The 20,276-nt window shown below is 38.6% G+C and overlaps 1 protein-coding gene across 2 annotated transcripts in view; it reads right to left on the bottom strand.

Annotated features, from left to right (window-relative positions):
- The window catches only part of BABAM2 (BRISC and BRCA1 A complex member 2), a 166,785-nt gene that overhangs the window by 146,131 nt on the left and 378 nt on the right, over window positions 1–20,276 (bottom strand). Inside the window, exons 1-3 of one of the 2 annotated variants that reach the window (XM_084283296.1) lie at window positions 20,039–20,059; window positions 18,086–18,245; window positions 2,217–2,293 (exon numbers count right to left, since the gene is read on the bottom strand). In XM_084283296.1, the coding sequence (XP_084139422.1) occupies window positions 2,217–2,293; window positions 18,086–18,213 (205 nt within the window). In that variant the 5' untranslated portion in view covers window positions 18,214–18,245; window positions 20,039–20,059. Of the gene's footprint in view, window positions 1–2,216; window positions 2,294–18,085; window positions 18,246–20,038; window positions 20,060–20,276 lie in introns of those variants that run through there. The other variant, XM_084283295.1, reaches the window with a different exon arrangement.

Genomic DNA, 20,276 nt, shown 5'->3' with positions numbered 1-20,276 from the left:
CTGTATGCCCATGTCCTTGCCCATGTGCATTTTAATCTGCTCATTCTCTCTTAGAAATCAAGAACAATTCTAGCCACTACTTAAAAGCAAGTAGAGACTTGAAGCTTTCAGAATATAATAACAGGTCCCTGTAAAATGATAAATTAGAGGGTTACTAGTCTCATAGAAAATGCGGTAGCATTCTCTATAGCAACGTCATGCAATAAAGCTTCTTCACTGCATCTTGATTGTAGCCATGAAGCAAGTCTCAGGTAGAATCTACTAGACGTTGTATGCATCAAGATTGAACAGATTCAGTCTGACATTCAAATTATTTTTAAGTTTAAAATAGGGACAAAAATTCCACTTGCTACAGTAGTAGCTTCAAATAATATGGCCAGAATAGTGTCATCGCCCATGTTTCATACCCCCACCCCCTCTTTTTTTTTGGTAATAATTGCTAGCTAGGGCTTAATATGCCATTTTTCTCTTTTGGAAAAGAATTAGATCCCTTGAGACATAACTTTGGACTTTTAGAATAGAAAACATATTCAGAGTAGACTGATAAAGGAACCTAGCTCATCTATCTCACAAACATATGCACATTTCCAGACCAACTTCTGAGAAGGACAACTTTACTTATGAGTGACAACTGGAAGCTTTAACGTAGTTGTAATGATAAGAAGTTTAACTGCATTGATTTCCATTCATAAAGCAGAAGGGTTTATTTCTAGTGCACTGTGTAATGAGAAGAAAAACTACCGCAGAAGAAATACAACATCCTTAATATTTAAAATGTCTTAGAGAGCTATAACATGTGTATAATGCAGGCTAAATGGATTTTATCACAGCAGTAAGAGTTTTATATGTTTAACATTTCTGTTTACATTAAGTACTTACTCCTCCAGAGAGCAGCTTTTCACAGACTCGCAGGATACCTGAGGGTGGCAGACGCCTCTGGAGGCTGTGTAGTTCAATCCCCTCTGCTCAGACATAGGTCAACTACAGCAGGTTGCTAAGGGTCATGTCCAGTTGGGTTGTGAGTACCTCCAAGGACGGAGACATACAAGCTACACAAGCTCTCAGCTCCACTTCTACTGTTGAACCACACTCACAAGTAAACTTTTTCCTAATATTTGGATGGGACCTTCTGTGTTTCAGCTTGTGACCATTTCCTCTGGTCCTTTCAGTGGCCATCCCTGAGAAGAGTCTGGTTCTGCCTCCCCACTCCACTCCACTCCACTCCACTCCACCCCCCACAATCAGGTATTTATACCCATTGATAATATCTGCCCTAAGCCTTCTCTTCTGGAGACAAAGCAGCTCCAGCTCTCCTGGTACAACAGATGCAGCAGTCCCTCTATTGTCTTCATGGTCTTTTGCTGGACTTACTCCAATACGCCCATGCCTTTCTGGTACTGAGGAGACCAGAACTGGACACAGTACTCCAGATATGGTTTCACCACTGCTGTCCTAAATCTAAACATACCAAGCTTCACGTTTTACTTTATCTGAAATTCTTCATCCCCTCCTATTCCAGTTTTTAGACACAAACAGCACAACTTTACCATTTTCCATATGCATATTATCAACAACTCGGGTATTCAGAATATAACTTTCTATCTTCTAAAACAACAAAACCCCCAAAACACATAAAGCAAATATTATTCTAATCCTTTGAACCAAAACACAGACTAATTGAAGATTGAGCAAATAAGCCAGCACAAGCAGCCCCTCCAAGAGTAAGGCAGATTTAAACAGAACACTAAATCAAAAAGGTGAGTGACATTTCTCTAATCTGGTAAAACATAGCAGTTACTATTTAGAGATAACCTAATAAAACACCAGACTGTCTTTTGCTGTATCTTACTAGAGAATTCTTATGAAAGAAAGAAATAACACCAAACATATATGAGTGAGACTAAAAATGGCCACTGTATTGTCTTAGTCATAACATTTATTAGAAAAATTTGGGAGGAGCTTGTGGCTTCTGACTTTTGGGATTCATGTTTTCAACTTCGTTACTGTATTAAGGAAGGCTGTAAACTTATCTTAAAAATATATTCTTACAGTTACATTTTGTTTTCTTAGAGATGAAGCTTTTTATAAAAAAAAAAAAAAAACAAAAAACAACTATCTCAAAATTAATAAAATTAGTTACAGACATGGTAAAAATTGACAGAGAAGAAATTGCTGAAAGAAAGGCCAAGATGCAATAACAGTAGTTTTAAACTTACATTTGAGTGTTTCTCCAGCATAAGGGATATGCAGCTTAAACCGATCACAGCTAGGTCCAGGAGTCAAGGATGTACAGCTAAAATGAAGATAAGAAAAGAATGTTTTAAGCTATTACAGATGGCAGCGGACGCTAATGTTACTCTGCAGCAAACCAATGACTGACGAAGTAATGATTTTGTGAAGCCTAAAAATCTTCATCCTTACAATTTGGGAAAAAAGAAAAGGTAGGAAGGATGCAAAAGGCCCATTCACTCCTGAACAGCAGTTCTCACAACATCACGAGAAAGTTTAGGATCAGTGCCGCCAGTTCTCTTTCCCATTTTAACACAAAACACACATAAAAATGCCATTTTGAGAATGTTATTAGAACATTTGCTGATCAAAGCCATCAAATTTTCTACATTGTATACCGTTTTGCAGTTGACAAGTCTTTACACTTACCACAGTAACATGGTTGCATGCTCCCTATCCTGCCATCCGGGATAAATCTTACTTTTAACACATCAACAATTCAGTCAGTTTTACCTATTTTAACCTTTAGTTTTTCTATCCTGCAAAGTCTCACAGGAAGCCTCCAGGTAAGCATGTTGCAGAATCTGGTTGGCTCTGACAACCAGGCACAGAGGTGATAACAGAGCTGATAACTCCCGTGTACCTGAATACTGCAATGGCAGTCAGGTCCCACAGTGATGTGCAAGCATTTTACCAGCAGAAGAATGACTGAAACTGTTTAGGGTCTAGGCTAGAGATAACTATTGCATACCTTACAAGTCACATACCAAAATCAAAAATTCCAGCTGTACTGAGAAAAACGACGACATGAATTGTTTCACTGGCAGGAATGGCAATGGTCCCTGGAGCTCTCACCACTGGAGGCCACTGGGCACAGGACAGGTTCTTGTAGCATAACTGTTAGAAGCCCTTAGAAGTCCATTGCTTTCCATACCCAGACATCCTGCTTATCCAGCAGTCTTCTTGCTGGTCTAATAACATTGAGAGTTGTTTGTAGCCCCAGCACAAGAGTGACACTTGTTACAAGCCACATAAAGCTCACAATGAAAGAGAGGCCTACTAGACAAAATAAACTATGAAAAGAAGTTAGACAAAGGTAAAACAACTTCCCTAAGCTCAAGTATCAGATCACTGGCAGAGCTGTAATACAAACCACTGACATCGTGAACCAAACGATGTGTTTACTGGGCCACACACACAGCCAAAGCAAAAAGAAAGGAGTATGTCAGAAAGCACAGAAAAAAAATCAGATCCTACACTGCAGACACAACCCAGTAACTCCTGCAGCTGTACCTGCCTTAGTGCAGAAGAAGCAGGAGGACAAACAAGGTATTGCTCATTTGCACTAATACACTCGACGTGTCATTTCCAGCAGACACCGCCGGTACAGCCTCTTCTCTCTTTCAGCTTCCAAGCTAGGGAAACTACGTGCAGTTGGATTGTTTGTATTCAGTAAGCTACATTGACAATTTAATCAAATTTGTACTCACACATAGCTTCATCAAAGAGGAAGCCACAAAACTACAGATAATTAATTTCACTTGTATTTCTATAAAAATAGACAGAACATCAGCAATTCACTGGTGTGCACCTTGAATCTAACATGGGTACAACTCGCAGCCTGGATTGGTTCGGCAAGAATACACTGTGCTATTTCAGTATCATCACAGACACGAGATAACTGTCCTTGCGAAGGGAAGCAACAGATAGATGTCCTATCTTCACCCTAGGAAGGCTTTTGCAACATCTTGTGAGCGCACTGTGCTAAACAATCTACAGAAACATGATTCAGATACAACTATCAGAAGTGTACAGAGCTGGCTGAAAGGCAAGTTTCATGAGAGATTAGTTCACATCTTGCTTCATGCAAAACGCGCTGGGGGGGTTTCTTCTGGCAGAACACCATTCAGCATGTCATTGAAAAGCTCTGACAATGGAAAAGAGATGTTTTTTAAACCTGCAAATGATGCCAATGTGAAAGGGAATGCAGCATGCTGGATGACAGGACCAGAGCTGAAAAATATTTTGATCTACACTAATACTTTTTGAATTACATTTAAATAGGGCTTAGCCAGAACAAAAAGTATCATTGCCCTCACTGGGAGTAAAATTAGCTTCTGTTTAAGAACATGCAAGACTGGAGACAGCACAACAGAAGTAAGGGAAACACATTTTTTCAAAGATGCATTTTATTAGCAGGTGAGAACAGCAATAAAGGAATGCCCACTGTTCGAGTGTTTTCATGCCTGTGGATGAATCTAACAGCTCAAAGTATGAGAGTTATTATCTACTTTCAAGTCATTCCTAAGGCTCACATCACATAAGGCCAATTCTAGGAAGCATACAAAATAAATCATTTACAAGTTCCAAACTATATCTGCAACATCACTTAATATTTCATGGCACTTTGTTTCCCAGTATCACAGGCCACAGTTATTTTTTCCAAAATAACATTGTTACTAGCTTTTCAGCAGAAAAAAAAAAAAAAAAAAATCGGATCCTGCAAATATTCTACAATCTTTTCTTTCAGCACAATGGGCCATTTGGAAATACTTAAGGAAAGTACAATGTTCTTTAATTTTAAAATAAAATAAGCTTGATTTAATGGTAAACATCCCTACAAGCAATACAAAGAATTTTTCCTAGATTATAATCTACTAGAGATGTTTTAAATTTTACAGGTCCAGAAGTGATGAAAAATGACAGTATTCAGGTGTTTGATGGTTTTATTTTATTTTTGCTGTTGTTGGTGATTTTTTTTTTGTTTGTTTTGTTGTTTGTTGTTTTTTTTGTGTGTGTGTTTCTGTGCGTTTTTTTGTTTTTGTTTTTTTTTTTTTTGGACAAATTACACGTTTGTGTGATTTTGACTAGGCTATGAAAGAGACTTCAAAAATTGCAACAGTCTGAGCAACCAAGCATAAAATCTTACATACATCCATTTGGAAAGAGGCAGCTACTTTGTAGTGTAAACAGTAAAAGAACAAAACTCTTCAGGCAAATCAAAATTTTGGTACAACTAGCAGCCTGTCTGTGGCCATATCTTTACTGAGAGTCAGAAATAATGCCATGGATATGGGCATCTCCTCTTGCCTGAATTTCCTTAATGTGCAGAACCTCACACATTACCTGACCCAGAAGCTCAGCCTCCATCCTCTCCAAAATGTAAAATTTCACATTTGATGATCCTTTTACTTAATATGGCCTCCCCAAAAGTGACGCTGAAGAAGAATGATACGACAAGGTCTTTGTTGTTGTCCCATCTTCAGAGGAAATTGATAGAACAACAATATCTGGTGTTGAAAATGAATTTCAGAAGCCGACTTCATCTCATGATGAATAGACATGCTGCCTATTCATGGAAAACATTACATTGATTTGCATACCTTCATCTAAGTAGTTAATGCTTTACATAAGAAAGCCTTGAAGCAGAGCAGTAATTAATGTTCTGATGCTCAGAGCAGGGATACGAATGTCTTCTTCCCAGAGTATTTCAAAAGCATCTAGAAAGGCAGTTCTGGTTGAGCTTAACAACAAGATTCTCTTACACCAGTATATCAGTAATTAACTATTTATCATTTCTGTTTTGTTAAATATAAATAAAGGTTATTCCCCAGCTTTTTGGGCTACTTTAACGTTTTACAAGATTGAAGCCACAATAAGCCACTCCGATATCCCCAGATTTCAGTGAGACTCTCCCATCAACTAGCCACCTACACCCATCACCTGAAAGCGTTCTCAAGATGAGCAGTTTTATAGCACCTTACCTGGGCCCCAGTAAAACCTTATCCAAAAATAAGTTCTATACCACATCACAACGAAACAAAAGCTCAACTACTTACCACCTTAATCCTTAAAGTCTGGAGATGACTGGTTATTCTATCAAAAAAATAAAAAACACTCCTTTTATCCCTAAATATTATATTCCAGTCTGAAGCTCGCTTTTAAAATCAATCCTGAAACCCTGCTGTTTAGAATCATGTAATCCACAGCAAATGTTCAGAATCATCAACAGAAGTACAACAGCTCTATCAAAGAAATAAAATCTTTTTTTTAAACTGGTGATAGAAGTCTATGAGTCAATAGTCATGCCAGATTTATTTGATGACTATCAAACTTCTTGATTAGAAAGGTATGCGATGTGTTTAGTGATTCAAGTCTTTGTTTTCCAATCATACAGAAGCTTTTATGTCGTTACCACCTGAAGATAAATCATCAATGAATTTCACTGTGCAACAGCAAAGAAAATTAGACTAAGAATCTGAGCCACTATGACTTCAGGAACTTGATATTGAGGCTGCCTAACCTGAATAGCCAGAGATGCAGAACCTCCTTTAATGTCACAATGCTCAGGTTGTTACAGCTGCTGTTCTTGAGGATCACTATTTGTTTATCTAAAGGACAGCATTCGTTATCCACTGGGCTATTGATTTGAAAGCCAAGGCTTCAAACAGCAGTAGAGGTGGCAAACACTGCTAAAACACACAAATTGGGAGCAGCAAGGCAAAGGAAATTCTGGCCCCTGGCTGTACTCCTAACCATTCCCAGTTCCAACACACCTAATGTAAGTTTCAAATAGCTTCTGTATATGGCATAGAAAGACACTGTTAGGGAAAAAGGAGGTCAACTTACTCACAAGACTCTTTCTGGCTACAGTTATCAAGAAGCAACCACCTTCAGTAGCCAGCCAGAAGCCTGAGCAGAAACCCCAGCACCCTGGCATACAAGCTAGCTGCCATGGATAGAAATTTCTGAGCAACAAAGCATGAGTGTCCCTGATAACAGGTGAACTGCCATGATTTAAATAGCAGCAAAGGAACTCTGGAGCTCGACCACCTGTGTCCCCCTAGCGAAGGGGGAAAGAAGAAAGTGTTGGTTGTTTTATTTCTTTTTTTTTTCTCTCCATAGGCAAAGTCAGAAGTCCACCAAAAGCTTGTATTCCAGCATTCGCCAAGAAAAAAAAAATAAAAATCAATGTTAAGCTTCTGTAGAACAGCCTTCGTAGAAGCCTTTAGATTCCTTCTTCCCATCTCTGTAGATGGGGATCTGCTCCAGTGTTCCTTCCTTGAAGACATAATATTTCATCCCATTTAATTAAGAATTAATTGCAGAACTCACAACAGATGGGTAAGTCATCTACAGAACCATCACGAATAATTACAAGTGGGAAGGAGAGTGAAAGGAAGGCCAGCAGCAGGTGACAGTTTTAGTTTTATTTTTTAAAGGGATCGGAAAACAGAAAATTGGTGGAAATCACAATTTAGAAAGCTGACACGAATGGGAAAAACCTCTATCAAGTCCAACTCCCTATCACACACAGGGTACAAACCTTTACAGAGTTCTACAGATACACAAGAGTAACACCAAGCAGCTGCTGCTGAAAAAGAACAGATCTAACAAAAATTCAGTCAATTGGGCAAAATTTGAAATGGGGGAGATATTCTAATCAACTAATGCTCACCTTCAGTTCCCCTTTTTTTATACAGGCATACATACTATATAACATGGCAGAAAGGGACTTCCATTTAAATGGTAAAACTGTACACCATCGCTTCTGAGAAATATAAAGACCCAGCCACATTTAGAGTGATTGATACTTACACGTATATTTTCTTTAAAATATGGAAATCATGAACCCAAATCAATTATTCCAAACTTTTTAGGATTTAGAGCCACTGTTTTCATAAGACTCATTTGTACCCTAGCTGGTTTGCTCAAACGTAGTATAAAAATTAAGCTATACAAGAGGTCTACTCTTGGTATTGCAAAATAGATGATGATGATGTTGATTTTCAGTCCCATTAGCATGGGTGATGCCCCATAATTGCAATAGCATTTAAATTCATAGTTGGGAAAGTCCAACGTGTCACCAGATACACCAAACATATTCCCAACAAGACCTTCACCTCCTGTAAGTGCTGATTTTCCTATAGATACATATTAATGTTTTCTTGTATGCATTGAATCTTAACTGGGACTTTCAGAAAGGAGTGGGATACGAGGCAGAATGCACAGCCTAGGAAAACCACCCCTCACCTTCCCACTGCACCCATGGGCATATTCACCTTTTATAAAGAGTAAAGTTCAAAGAACTGTTTAAAATTAATTCAGCTGCCAGCAACCTGTTTTCACTAAAAACAATAGACAAAGGCATCTAATGACTACTGTCATTAATAAAACAAATTATAGCAGCTCTATCTTAGCAGTAGATGCAGATTGGCTTAATGTGAATGGGGTCTTTGCCAAAACAGATGTTGCAGGCAGGGAAAGCTTTGGGACTGTTTCTAGAACTTTAAACCTTTCACCTCTGCCACGATCTTGCAGTAGCTGCCTCACAATCTCCCAAAGTACGGCTGCCTCTGCCAGAAGACATTCAGCCTAGCCTCTACAGGGAAACTGCAGAGGGGGGAGATGAGCATGCACACCTATATACATTTTGATATCATCTCAGAGAACTTCTACATTAAATGAAAGCATGCACAAAGCCCAAGACTGTGATTCGGATAGTACCACAATCTCCTGTTCGTTTTGCCTAGGAAGGCTGCTTTTAGTACATTTTTTTTTTCCCCCACTCACAGTACAGGTTGGAAATGGCCACCGCAAAAAAGACTAACGGAGACAGAGTTGCTAACCAGCACCAAATTTAATATACTTGCAAGTCTACTTGCAAGAAAAGCTCTGAAGAGCAAACTATCTCAAAAGTCTGCATTCATAAAATCCCCAAAGTTTAGGGTTGGAGCTCTCTATTGTTGGGAGCCAATTCTGATACAAATTGAGAAAAATAATTAACAAGTGACAAAGGAAAGCCGCCAACAAAATGTGCGTTAGAAACATCTATTACAATCAAACTCATTATGATTGTAAGCAGGATCTTTTCTACTCTGGTAATTGACTGCAACTCCCCTTAAAAACTACACACAGTGCACATACTCCCCCAAAAGAATGGTAGACACCAGAAAAGGGAAAATGAAATGAACAAGCAACTGAAAAAGTAACAGGAACTAGCGAATTGCAATGGGATAACACTTGTAATGCATACTCCAGTGGACTAATGTTTTGGTAAATAAACTAGCAAATTCACAGCATCATAAACTATCCTTCTGCTAAAAGTTCAGGCAAAGAAAAGACACTACTTTATTGTACTTTAAGAACAGCTGTATCCCAAATTCTTGGAATTCATAAGCAAAGTTTTAGAGAAGAGCATGAAAGAAGATGAACCCTTTGGATTTACTTTATCTTCTTTCCCTCCTGTCAAACTCAAACTCTTGTTTCATATTTCCACAAGTGCCATTTGATTGTTACATTTTAATGAACTAGAACTTAATCATCTCTCATGTTCTACTGCTCAGTAATGTGAATTCGGTTTCTGAATAAAGAAAAAAAAAAATCATACAAGGTGTTTTTATTTTATATTACTCAAAGAAAACAATTCTTTGCCAAGTATGAAATTACAGTCTACCACCTGGAGTTTCATATCTTTTCAGTGTTCACAGAAAGCATATTCATACAGCAAGTCTCAAAAGCCAAGCTATTATAAACCTAAGTTTTATTAAGTCAATTAGTATTGCTCCCAATACTGCCTGTAGTAGCCATAAATGACTTAAGAAAAAAGAATCTGCAAGTCTTTATTTCACATCACAGAACTGTTTGGTTTACTGGAAAATACTAAGCACAAGGACTAAGAGCATGGTTCATGTATATTTATTTCCCCCTTTAACTAACCAGACATTACTAGGAGGGGTTCAGTGATCCTATATCCTTTCTTTTCACGTTGTCTTTCAAAGTTCACATCCAACTGCATATTGTCACAGCTTCCTGGTCACAGATCTCTAATTACGTCATTTGCTAATTTTATAAAAACTCTGAGAAGAAATTACTTTAATGCAGCAGCCAAAAATTCAGTTCTTTGGATATGAAACTTAGGCTAAGCAAGGACCACCGCATTTTGAAATTCGTAACTCCACAGCTTTCATATATACATTCATATATACATTTCAAATATACATTCAATGGGGCAACTTTAAAGTGCATCTAGAGGACCTAATATTTATATGAAATATTGCAGAACTGAAGACAGCTGAAAGTCTGTTTCCCATTGAACAAAGAAGTGACCATCCACAATACAGCAACAAGTACTTTGTACTTGGAACTTTGGTACCTTGAACACATTTTTTTCTTTTTAGGGAAATATACTTTTTTTTTTTTTTTTGCATCTTTTCCATAATAGAATTCTATGATATCCTATAGTTAGTTAAATTTCATTGGGATTCTTTTATTTTGCAGTAATAAGAACACCCAATCCTAGCGGTCTAGTTTTCTTCTTTCACTCCTATACCACATATTAGGAAGATGAAAAACTGATGTATATTTCCATGTGAATTCATATCAATTCCTTTCTCTCAGGAAAGACAAAAGATATAATTCCTTGTTATCATTTTTTCTTTTCTACGGATTACTGCGGAAATTGACCTTTATCTCAAGACTGAAATCAGTACCTTCAATAAATATATCAATTTCAAGAGCAACAGAAACTCTTTTCACTTAATATTAGTAACTTCAAGTATTCTTCTCAGATGTTTACTTCCAGTTAGATACTAATTGCTTCAAGGTATGTCTACACTGTGCAATGCAATGCCAAGTAAATGCCCAAGCTACATATCTCAAGAAGCAGTGTAAAATACCTTAGGCATAACACTGCATTGGTGTGGTTATTCTATTTCCAGTTGAACTTAAGATATTACACCAACTTGCAAAGCCAGTGCTGACCAGTTACTTGAACCGAAAGAACTGAAGCAGGAAGACCTGGACAGACTTACAGCATGTAAACAAGAGCCCTGGCTTTCAAAAAGTGTTCCATGAGTTACCAAGGTACAGACAGTCATAACATACATTTAAATAAATTGCTAAGGTACTTCTTTGCAAATGTATTTGGCACATACATTAGTATTAAAACACATCAAGCTCTCTTTAAACAAATTATAAAAGAAACAGTTGGCACCCGTACCAAAGAGTTTCTTCTTTTTGTTACCAAAGCACAGAACTGGTAGAAACTATATTCAGTTTCTGTTAGGTCACACAAGAGGAAGTCACTCATTGTCCCAGCCTAATAATACCAGCAAAGACATACCGTGCAGAATTTGAACTGAACAAATCTGAAAAAAATATGTCTCAAGTCCAAGTTGCCCAGTTAACTAATACTATCTTTGCTTTTTAAAATCATGTATTTACTCGTAACACTGAAACTGACAAGCACTTATTTTATTTCCTGTGAACAACTTCCAAGTACCTTGTTTAAAATTGATATTAAGGATGCTAATATTTTTGGAGAACATTTGCAAAAACATTAGGAAATGTATATGAAACACTGAAAACTAAATTAAGACATTTACTTTTTGTTCTCTCAACATTCAGAAACAAATGCAGAAGACAGCAGTCCTGTAAACAGTACATCTTTTTGGCCCAGCACAGAAAAATTCCCAACCCTCTCGTATTGTCCCATCAGAACAATAGAACAGGCTTCAGCCTGCTCAATTTCACTTGAAAACCAAAACTGATAGTAGTACAAACTACTAGTAATCAGATTCCTTGTAGTGAAGAAATACACTTGCTATAAGAAGATGTGATGAAACAACCTACTCTGTAAAAAAGTTTGATTTACCCAATATAGCAGTAAAGAACATAAAGACCATACGTTCCCCAGAATCACAGAATGGTTTGCATTGGAAAGGACCCCAAAGCCCATCTACTTCCAACCCCCTGCCATGGGCAGGGACACCTCCCACCAGACCAGACTGCCCAAAGCCCCATCCAGCCTGGCCTTGAACACCTCCAGGAACTGGGAATCAACAGCTTCTCTGGACAACCTGTGCCAGTGCCTCACCACCCTCTGAGTGAAGAATTTCTTCCAAATATCTAAATATACCCTCTTCCACTTGAAAATTGTTACCCCTTGTCCTATCACCCTGGAGTCCCTCCCCAGCTTTTCCGCAGGCCCCCTTTAGGCACTGGAAGGCCGCTATAACATGTCCCTGGAGCTTTCCCATCTCCAGGTTGAAGAACTCCAACTCTATGAAGACTCCTGTCTTCATAGGAGAGATGCTCCAGCTGTTTAACACCCTGGTGGTGCTCCTCTGGACTTGCTTTAACACGTCCATGTCTTTCTTGTGCTGAACCCCAGGGCTGCACTCAGGGCTCCAGGTGGGGTCTCAGAAGAGCAGAGGGGGAGAATCCCCCCCTTCGCCCTGCTGGCCACACTGCTTCTAATGCAGCCCAGGACACGGCTGGCTTTCTGGGCTGCAAGCACACATTGCTTGTGTTGAGCCAGGAACCAACATCAACCAGCATCCCCAGGTCCTTCTCCTCAGGGCTGCTCTCAATCACTCACTGCCCAGCCTGTGTTCAGGTTTGGGATTGCCCTGTCCCAGGTGCAGGACCTTGCACTTGGCCTTGTTGAACTGCACGTTTTTTTGCATGGGCCCACCACTTGTGCTATCAAGTCACCAAATCCCTCCAAGTATACATTTTACTCACAACATAATTATTTAATAAACTTTTCAGGGTAATCGCATTCAAAAGAGTCAGACTTGTTAAACTTTGTGAGCAAACAGAATGCACGTGAAAAACCTTCCTATAGATATACATGGGAATGATGGACTAAGAATTTTCTTTAATTAATGGAAGTAGAAACTTTCACTTTATCATTTGCCTTTGATTAATTTAAAGTGAAAGCTTTAAATAACTGCTACAGTACTGTAATAGTATTTCGCAACTTAAAAATAGCATTAAATATGCATTTTACATGAGTATTTTATGAAATACGTTGAAAAGGGAAATGCCCAAAAGAAAGGGAAATACCAAAACATATTGCAGTCTACTTGATAACACAAAAAGGCAAATCATCGCTGGGAAGCGGGGCAATAAAGTTAAAAATACCTTATATTATGCTTGACAGTGAATGCCCATGTTAAAATTTACGTCAGGTAGTACAACACTGTTTTTGACCCCTCCTCATGTAGATTTCTTTCAATAATGTAACTATTTGTAAACGTAGCTCAGCATCAGGAAAAGAGGCAGAGATCAATGGAGAGTCAGACAGATGTCAGGAACAAAGTACCAAGATGACTTACTACAAACCAGTTACATAAAAATTCCACAACTACTTTCATCACAAATGTGGAAGAATTAAGTATAACCAAACACGTAGACAAATTACAACTTTGTTATGAGTAGATATCTACAAAAATAGAATCTTAACATCTAGAATTGTAAATCATTACATTCATTTTGAAATTCCACCTGGCACAACACATCCAAGTAATTAAAAAAAAAAAAAAGTTTGTTGAGTAAAAATAGGCTTGCAGTGTAATTTAAGGCTCTACCATGGGCTCTCAAACAGCTGTATGGAAAATAAAGTTCTCAGAGGCAACCACCACCACAGATATGTCTTGCACCACTGTAACAAGCCATAGGAAAAGCAGCTGCATCTTAAATAATCGGATTCTACATTATACAATAATTAAACAGCCTTTAGATAGGAAAATGTCTTCTATTTCTGAATTACTTAATAACCGCTTTTCCCTATTCAACCTCTTTCCCATGATTAATGTATGTATGTATAAACGCAAAGAAAAATGCCCTAGCCATAATCCAGCCGGTTATGTGCAGATTTTAACATCTAATTAAGATGGGTTTCAAGGAGACACCAACAGAGTTTAACTGAACGATGCAGTCTATGGCATTGACTCAATTGGCAGCAATATTTTCTTTGGGTCTAGAACAAGGTAATATCCTATGCAAGAGTCAAATGCTTTGATCCATTCTGACATCTCAAAGAATGTCTTTTATTAACGCAACCGAGATGCCTGCCAGGGTTTTCTTATCATCAGAATCAATGCAGCTAAAGGTGCTGTATTTCACATGTGATCTAACACTAAGCTTCTATTTCTGTTCACCATGGAGCCCTTTTGACAAGAAAAAAAGATAATAACCCTGCAGACTTGATAAAATTCTACTTCAGGTAACTATGCACCACCTAACTTTTCAATGGAAACAGTAATAAAAAAGTCTCTTTCCTGGTATGCCATTTCGCTGAGCCCAATTAAGGTGTACTCTTATTTCTTTACTCACCGTGCACCAGCAGTGGCCATGTAATTCATGTGAACAGAACTCAATCCTGAAGGCCCTACTCATAGATGTAAATATGTGCGTCTGATGAGACTAGTACTGTCTAACGAGTTTGTAAAACACACAGACATTACGGAACCGTAACATGTTATTATAAATTATTTACATACCCAAAGACTGCAAAACAATAGGATTTCCTTACTATGATCTATTTCTGTCCCACACACTCCAAGCAAAGCAAATTATCATATCATAATTCATGCTTTTAATCTAACATCAGCTCTTTAATACAATTTATAACACACAAGTCAGTCTTAGCAATAAGTTAGAACAAGCGCAAAGTAAGTTCCTTACTAAAAGCATCTGGCACATAGATTGGCTCTTCAAATAATTAAAGACTTATATATAATTTTTGCCTTTTACAAAAATCAAATGACGTGATAGGCTGTGAACTCCGAATGCAATCTTGCACCAAGGGCAATTCCTTCCACTTTTGAGTTGAGAATGAAGGAAACAGAGCACTGAATAGGCAAGGGGCTGGAGATGCTACTGTATTCAATATGTTGCCATTGTTGGGAACCAGAGTGCCAGTTGCAATTGTTGCCATTATTCTTGTGAACCACAGTGCCAGTTTCTAAAACTTAAGAATTGAGAAGGGATGGATCTTTGGTCTGTGTATTTCGCTACACATTGTGAAGCCCTGGGTGGTCAGGGAAGCAGAGTACCACATTAACCCTTATTCTGCTATCATTGTAACAGTGTGGCACATGCAGTGAAGCAGTTCCTTGCCTCAGCTTTCTCATCAGTATCACTGCACCCAGAAGCTTCCAGAAATCTTTGTTTTCAAAGTTAAAAGTTGTTAAGATGACTACTTCAGAGATTTTATCATCTTAAGGTTATATCAATTGTTTTTTAATCTTCCACACAACCCGAGAGTTAAATCATAAAATATCTGCGCATTCTGTGGTAAGGTTGAGCTAGCCTGTGGGGAGATGTTCCTTTCATATGTCACTAAACCTAGCCACCATTCCAGGGAAGTTTACACACTGACAGCACTTACAAATGGTCACATTCACGTCAAGTCAAGAATTGCTTTTTATTTAATTTCAAACATTTCATCTAGTGCCTCTTCTCACCATCCAGTCCCGCTTTTCAAGTGCAAAGCCTGATTCAGCACCATTGAAACTGAAGGGAGTTTTGCAGTTACAATTCTGAACCTCAATCCCATTACTCTAACATAACTGCTCCAACCTGTACGTTCTTACACTTCTGTTTCTTCATGCCATTATCACCTACATTTATGTCTGCTTCCTGCTTCCTCAAAATTGTCATTTTTCTTTTTCCAAAAAGCTTAAAGTAGAAGTACACAGGAGTTTGAATAATTGCATTAAGACAGGATAGGAGAATAGAGTAGACTACTGGTTTTCAATCTTCAGACACTCGGAGACCTACAAAATTCTCCTTTAGAAGCAACACCCAGTAGCAAATTTAAATTTCTCAACTTGGGCAAGTTTGGGAGTTTTGTTGTTAATCTTGAACATCTCAGAAGGTCTGTGGATTTCCAAGGCTCCTACACCAAAGGCTAAAGACCACTGAAGTAGATATTGAGTTATGCATGGGACTTCTCCAATTCTGTGATGCACCCATGTTACATTCTTTAAGTAATTTTACACTGCTCATGTGCTAAGTGACATCATTAAGGAATAAATCACATGGAACTTCCACAGTGATACATAAATTCAAAACATTCTACTACAAATAAGTCATAATTTCTTTTTGACAAATAAAAACCTTTCCTAAAACTGCACATACGTGAAATTTTACATTTTAAAGAAATTTCAATGAATTGTTTGCTAATGAACCATGCTTCAGAACAGCAGTTTAGATAAACTTAGTTGCACAAGAAATAACACCTTAAAAATATTCTCACATAAATGTAAAATCTTGATTATGCTAACTTCAGCTCCTAGCAACATCAAGCTACACAGAAACCTCAGTGTAAAAATGAGGTGTATTTCTGTGTTCCAGAAAAAGAAAAAAAATATTTCTAGCACTTGCATATAGCAGAGCCCATGCCTTTAAACAAGATGTGGGACAATCTATCTCAGGGGCTGTGTTTGTGCTCTACATTCCATATTCAATACAGTTACTGTAGAATTTGAATCACTGGGTTTGGCTGACAGGCATAGCTGGGGGCAGGTTTTTAGTTTAAGTTAAAGAATAAACCCTTGGAAAATATTCAACAGTTAGCAAAGCAAACTCAAGATCACCTCAGTAAGATCACTGGCTGAAAACTTTAGACACTTACTAAAAACCTCTGAAAAGTCAGCTAGAAAACACTGCTTTATTTTTATCTATTATTTTAAAGGCAACATAAGCAGTCAGTGGGCACTGAGCAAAACCCTTATCTATGTCATGACAAGCTGATGCCTTCATTACCAGACTACAGCCGTGCTTTCTCTCTAGTTTTTTTTTTTGTTTTTTTTTTTTTTGTATTCCTTTTTCACAGATTCAATGTAAGCATGTAAGATAGCTCCCATCTCAGCCTTCTGAGATCAATTCAAAGGAAACTAAGGCCGAGTGTGAAGCAAGACCTGCGGACACATAACTGCTCAGTCTGCCTTGCATAATTTGCGAGCCTAAATGCCAAACCAGACAACACAAAAAGTCAGAGCTTCTTAGACCTCCAAGCAAACCTGCAATGATTCTTTTCAAACTAACCATAGAACTCAGACCTTCCTGAAAAGGCATTGCAACTACTGGAAAAGCACCTCCCAGACTGCCCATGGAACCCTAACAAGGCAGACTACAGAAGCGCATTAAACTGTTTCAGGAGAACTAAATTCTAAACAATACTGATTTACGGTGGTTCTCAAGATCTATTGGACTAAGCTATCGTTCAAAATGATACACAAACAGCTAGCTTGCATCACAGTGGTGATTTAGACACCTTACAAAGCCAAAATAAGTTCAGGCTTTGTACTCCAGTCTCAAGGAAGTACCTCAGTCAGGGATGTGGTTTGATGCCCAGCTCTGGAAGAATAAAGCAATTTCTGATACCTCTCATCTGAACAATTACCAGCCACCTTGAGAGTCTCCCCTCCCTGCACAACATCCAAAGTCTACATTTAACATGTCACTTCCCCCATGTATTACTCACAGAGGTTACACATCAGAGTCCCTTCCCACATGTGGGCCCCAAACTTCATCATCTTCTGAGACCCACCATGCATCCTTCTAGAATTAAAGCTAAAAATAGTAGCGTGGCCTGTTTCAAACCCTACAGCCACTTGACGTACTGATCTCAATGAAGGTCAGATAAAGGTGGTTTTTTGTTGTTGTTGTTTTCTTATTTGCCATATTCATGACTGTGGTAAGGTCATAAAAATTTATCTTTGAGATTTTAATTTACAGGAAAGATTGAGTAAGCAAGTGATAAACAAAAGAAAAAAGTGTTTATAACTATCTTGCTGCTGAAAACCAGCACTATCAAGTGGCAGTGATGGAAGTGTCTTAACAAGATTATTATTGCCAACAATATGACAAATTAAATTCCACAAAATACAAAATGGTAATGAGGAAAAAAAAAAAAAAACAATCCAGAAAGTATGTCACTTCCAGATATATTGGAAATGTTTAAATGCTTGTTGACCTAATAAAAATGAGTCCTGAAAAGACATCTGAACTGTTATTAGGGGTTGGATGTTCTTTTTGGATAGGGAACTCAAACACTTACCCAGATTTCAAGTCTGTAATGCGTAAACAATTAGTAGCATCCAAGCCCACTTTCCCATTTCTGACCACACTGGAAATGAAGGGTGAAAGAGCCGGAGAAATTCTGTTCAAGGCAACTTCAGGTGACATTTTAGGGTGTTCCTCTTTCCTCTTGTCTTGAGCTGTATAGGAATAAGGGAGAAAAAAGTTACTGATTGCTATGGGACCAAGGGCTTCACGCTCTCTCAATATTCTCATTTGTAACATCGAACACAACTACGATGAGAACCATAATCGGTATTACTTCTACAGTACTCCACTAGGTTGCTACGTACAGCATTTCAGGTTTCCTTCAAAGGCTTGCACTACCTTTCTTTCAGTGATATCACCACGCTCTGAAAGGCATCCTCAGGCACAAAACTCATCAAGAGACCCATATATGCAAATTTTAAGCACAGCTTTTTCAGAGGTGCTTGCAAGTGCATGGCCTTATGCTAAATCACTTGGGCCACTAACCACACTTTAAGAACCTGCTGCTTTTTAGATGAAACGCAGACACTGAGCACTCTGGTAATTTAACCCAGTCCCATGCAGAAAGGCTAGACACTGTGGACTACAACAGACTGTGGCAGGCAAAGTCGAAGAAGAAAAGGGTAAGCAATCTATCAAAATGCAAATTTAATACACTTGATCAAGTTCTTGGGCACACAGATCCATCTGAAAATTAACTGAACTTTGCAGTTTTACAAAAATACAACCATAACCACAAACAACTGAGTGTAATGTCACAATGACAGTGAAAAGTTGGGCAGAAGACCCGATACTCAGACTCTGACTGTTAGTGGATTTTTTTTAAACCCATTCGATTGAAAAACAGCCCTCCAGACTGTATTTACTTCCTTACAAAATTAGAGACATGACCCACTAGTGGGTGGCACCCATGCCCATAGCAGGGGGTTGGAACTAGATGACCTTTAAGGTCTCTTCCACCCCAAACTATTCCGTGATTCTATTCTATGACTTGACAACCTCTTAATTACTCATCTGCATTCATAAATAACACTGCATATGGAGTGCTGTACTCACAATATTTCTCTGTTGTTTCTAATGCTCCATTTACAAGCATTAGTTGGTAACTAGTGGATATTTTTTTGCAAACTGATCATTCCCTGTAAGTGGCAGCAACATTAAACATTAGAGTTACGTGTTTTGTTCTTATGAAAGCCATTCACACTGAAGTATGAATGAACGCTCAACAAAGAGGAATCCTGAATAAAGCAAAGGCCAGGCTCTTTCAGCACAAAAATAACAAGAATTGCCTAAAAATAATTGCCTTTAATACACTGTATTTTACATCTTATGGCAGCTAAAGAAGCTGAAGAGTGAACATCCACGTACTAATGTACAACTAGCTCTCTTCACGTACATGATTTACCCTCACAATGGGTAAAAACTGAAGCTTCCCTGGCAAACATCTATGGCAATTCAAGAAATTACTTCATGGTTGTTATTCCTCTGCCCCAAACGACTGCCTACTCACCTTTATCCTTACCTAGGGAAGCTGAGAACACAAGCCCAGACTTGATCTATTTCAATACAAAGTCCAAGAGCTTAGCTCGAACAGGTAATGAGCTTAAACTAAAACGCTAGATTTTGTGCAAGGCTGGCTAAAACTGGGCACGTTTTGTTCCATCAGCTCTAGTGTAGGGAGAGTAACTTCAGGCAGAGGGGCCAGCTGGACTGCTGAAGGTTTTGGAAGCCATGAAAAGCGTGCTGAAAGACAAGCTATCTTCCTAGCGTTTTATGCACAAAGGTCTCACAGGTGGTTCTGCTTATGTGACACGTTTTGAGGGAACTGGGAATGTTATGAGGGTAAGGCCATGACACGAAGAGAAACGTGGGGAAAAGAGACACCTTCCAGAATGAATCACGGGATGAGGCTCTTTATCTTCCCATTAACAAAACCTGCAGATACCATCAAAACAAGCTGCCAGTGTCACGGCTCCTGGCTTTATTGCGTTGTCTCTCCAGATCCGTAACACTTCCTATGCAACGAGCCCGTTAACACCCAGCACTCACGGGCTCGCTCGGCGTTCACCTCACGCGTTTATTTAGCAAACAGCGGGCTTTACACCCCACAACACCACACCGCAACTCCTGCGAGGCTCAGCCCCCACGCACACCACTCCCCCCCCCCCCAGCGCTATGGGGGC

The sequence above is a fragment of the Netta rufina genome (genome assembly GCF_964035555.1).
Source record: "Netta rufina genome assembly, chromosome: 3".
NCBI classification, from domain to species: domain Eukaryota; kingdom Metazoa; phylum Chordata; class Aves; order Anseriformes; family Anatidae; genus Netta; species Netta rufina.
This window is presented reverse-complemented; position numbering and strand designations above follow the sequence as displayed.